The sequence below is a fragment of the Cyprinodon variegatus genome, unplaced genomic scaffold, assembly GCF_000732505.1.
Source record: "Cyprinodon variegatus isolate N-32 unplaced genomic scaffold, C_variegatus-1.0 Scaffold20, whole genome shotgun sequence".
Classification (NCBI taxonomy): Eukaryota; Metazoa; Chordata; class Actinopteri; order Cyprinodontiformes; family Cyprinodontidae; genus Cyprinodon; species Cyprinodon variegatus.
Window position 1 is genome coordinate 1,181,184 of NW_015150473.1, and position 3,903 is coordinate 1,185,086.

General features: G+C 36.2%; 1 protein-coding gene across 1 annotated transcript in view; it reads left to right on the forward strand.

The window, feature by feature from the left end:
* The window catches only part of dap (death-associated protein), an 18,219-nt gene that overhangs the window by 2,072 nt on the left and 12,244 nt on the right, over nt 1-3,903 (forward strand). Inside the window, exon 2 of the mRNA XM_015389833.1 lies at nt 1,849-1,948. Within this exon, the coding sequence (XP_015245319.1) occupies nt 1,849-1,948 (100 nt within the window). The remainder of the gene's footprint in view (nt 1-1,848; nt 1,949-3,903) is intronic.

The following is a 3,903-nucleotide window of genomic DNA, read 5'->3' on the forward strand; positions in this document are numbered from 1 at the left end:
CTGAGAGCGACCCATTCTTTCACAAATGTTTGTAAAAACAGTCTGCATGCCTAGGTGCTTGAATTTATACACCTGTGGCCATGGAAGTGATTGGAACACCTGATTCCAATAATTTGGATGGGTGAGCAAATACTTTTGGCAATATAGTGTACCTTTAGTGGTATTGAGACAGGATCCCAGTTTTCATCTGTTAAATCTTTTTTTCAAAACAAATTGTTCTAATTTTAACGGCTGATTGTATCAGTTTTTCTTGAGTTCTAATTCTGATTTTATAGAAAACAGTAATTTTAACGGAAATTAAGTGAAAAATATGTAGAATTCCTAAATTATGAATGTATATTGACCTAATGTGAAATAGAATTTCAATTAAACCTAATTGAATAGAATTTTAACTTCATGCAGCTGTCTTAATATATTTGAATCCCTTGCCCTTTTTTTTTTTATTTCATGCTTTTCCGGCCTCCCATAAAAACACTCTGGCCCCCTCCTGGCCCCGTTGGAATGTTTGGTCTAGAACCACCACTGCCTACCATTTATTTCCCTCTAATATAGATGATGGCAACAGTAATACTCTCAAGTGGAATATTCAAAATATTTAGATTTTTTATATATTAACAATTACTTGCGTCAAACAAACGCCTCTGCCTCTACAAACAATTAGTGCTGATTTTACCAGATAACCAATGTCTTCAGTCTTTCTTGGCTTATCCCAAAATATTAAGTTCCATCCATTGATTCTAAAAGGTCCAAACTTTCCAAAAATTGCTTAGTAGCAAATCATTTGATGCAAAGCATATAAAAACTGGCCCCAAATCCTTTCACATGATTCCAGAGTCATGTGGGTTACAAGTTAGAGCAACATTTGGACACAGTTACAGATTTCTGGAATTATGTTGAAAACTCAGTTTATGTTAAAATCTGACAAAAGTTGTAACCTACAGGCTACTGATTGTCTAATGGAAAATATATGTTATTAAACATTTAATAAAGGTTTTAGTAGGCAGATCTAATTGATTTGTAACAGGTTTATTCACACAAAATACCCCACTCCTTCTAGGATATGTTTATTTATCATTGAACTCAGTGACAAAATATTCTTCCACATTATTATCAAAGTAAACAGTTAAAAAAAAAATCTAGAAATCTGATAAAAATGTCTATAGATTTTTGAATCACACCGCTGTATGTTGAATCACTTAGAAAATAGAAACTTTTACAATCAGGATCCATTTTTGTCCTATAAAATTGTACTTGTTGTTTAGTCTTTTTTTTTTTTTTGGCACTGAAACTTAAAAAGTAAGCTGTGTGTCTTTATCGGAAATAAACTAAATATATAAAGAAATACGAGTTTATTTTACCAATGTGAATTGATACTAATAAAAAAGCTGTTTTTTAGAATATTGCCCATTCACTGGTCAATTAGACATTTTTATAGCTTGTATTGTAGAAATACTATTAGTTACCTGTTGTTTAACAGTATTAATAAAATATCCAAATGACAACACTTCAGTAGAATGAAATGAATGAACAGTAAACAAACCTGCACAGCAGCATTAAGAAACTCCTAAACTCAATATTTTGATGACTTGTTTTATTTTATTAAATGCAAGATACCCTCCCATTATTAATAATAACTGTACCATCTTAAACATCACACATTCCTGATCCTCTCACATCAAATAAAAATGTCAGATTCATGGACATCTGATTGAACAATAAAACTCAGGCAAATGACAGACTTCATTTTCTGATTAACCTACCAATTAGTGAGACAGAATTGTGCTCTAATTATACCCTTCTTATTGCGGTAAAGTGATGGTGTAACCTTTGATTATATGTTTGTTGCAGTGAAAGCAGGAGGGATGAGGATAGTGCAGAAGCATCAGCCTACTCCTGCACCAGAGCCGCCTCAGAAAGACGACGATGAGGAGGAGTACGTCAGCGCCAGGTAACACGGCGGCGACGGACCGCTAAGCTTTTTATTTGACTTTTTGAACAACGCAGTCCCATAAACTACATATATAACACTTTTATATTTCTAATTAAGATACTAAAAAAATATTTTTAATGAAGATACTTTCGGACGAAAAAAATACAATAACTAAAAATTTGAATATTCCCCTCTCCTACTAAACATGCAGCAAGAACTTCTATTGTGCATGTGCTTGCTGTCACTTTATTTAGAGGTGTTGCCAGCCCATATTTGCACGAGGCAGCAAGTGTTGTCTAAACATGTCGCGAAAAGAACAATCACAGTTACAGTATGTAATTAAACTTTTCATACTTAACACCGAAAGGAAATGGCTTTAAATAGAAATAATGTTTTCCTAATTGTGCACAGAATCTTTGGAGATGTAAGGAATTTTCGAATAAAAAGAGAATAGGAGTTATCACATAGTTCAGCTTGTGATCAGTGTTAGAGATGATTGTCCTTGAAGTGGCATGAGATCATTTTTTCCAGATTGATCTCATATTTTCCATTAAGTATGTCCTATTAAAACATATTAGCCCAGGGCAGTTTATTTTTTCCTTTGTCATTTTGACTTTTTAAGGAAAAAGACGGAAAAAAAACTCCTTCGATATGCAAAATATCAAGAAACCAACAGAAAGCTCCACTTTACAGAACTGTAGTGAAATGTGAATAATATTTTCGTCTTATAGAGTATAGTGAATGTATAGCAGATTGTGAATATGTTCAAGCAAGGCGTAAATGCGTTAATTTGTAGGTTGGTAATCAAACACAGGGCCTGTAATTGCTACTGAGCAATTTAGCTGCTTTCTATAAGCATGGCTGTACGCATTTCGCTCCAGGACCTGTGTTTTTTTGTTTTTTTTTCCTACTCTCTTGCTTGCTAATTCAGTAAACAACATGATTGCTGCATAATTACTGCATTAACATGAGCAGCCATTCAGCAGTCACTTTTGTCTGCCGTAAACGGCCTTGGTTTGCATGTTTTACATCACAACGAATCCATTTCAGAGCGGAAAAAAAATCATTGTTCTTCTCTCTCTCGCCTCCGAGTTCTTCTTTTGTTGCCTGACAACGTTTTTTTCTTGGCTGGTCACAGTTTAAGGAGATGTGCTGCCTGCTGCCTCTGATCGCCTCAAGAACGCCTCCTTTCTAGGGGGAGAATCAATATTCATGAGGTCCCGTCAGCTATGTGCACAGCGGTACAGGTGCTGCGTTCACACCACGTTTGCAGGTTAATCGGTGGCTATAAATGGCAGGTGACGAAGGCGCATGCAGCAGAGAGCAGCGGTCAGGAACATTACTAACAATTGGGAACTTTTCTTAGGCTGTTCTTTATAGAGTAGCCTTGGTTGATCACTCCATGCATGTTCTAAATCCGCACTACTTGATTTTGAGTTTTTTTTATGAGTATTTTAATTATAAGTAAGAATACAAGGCAGCCTTGTCATTACCATTAATAATACTATTGGTTCCTATTTTCTTTTTGTACCATGATGAGCAAGCAGGGTAACGAGGGGTGCTGGTGCCACGGGTGAGAGGCGGGGTACAACCTTGACAGGTCGCCAGTCCATCACACAGCGACACAGAGACAAACAGGACAAACAACCATTCACACCTAAGGACAATTTAGAGAAACTGTGGGAGGAAGTACCCGGAGAGAACCCATGCTTGGAGAGAACATGCAAACTCCATGCAGAAAGAGACAGACCTGGGATCGAACCCAGATCTTCTTGCTGCAAGGCAGCAGTGCTGCCCACTGAGCAAGTAGGGCTGCAACTGATTATTATTTCGCAAACCGATTAATCTGTCAATTCTTTTTCCGATTAATCGATTTCTTTAAGGTTCCTTAAAGACGACTTTTTATTAAATTAAACCAGGTGTCACTAAGACTTTTCCACTTGAGGAGTTCTGCATAGAGAACATTGCCAATG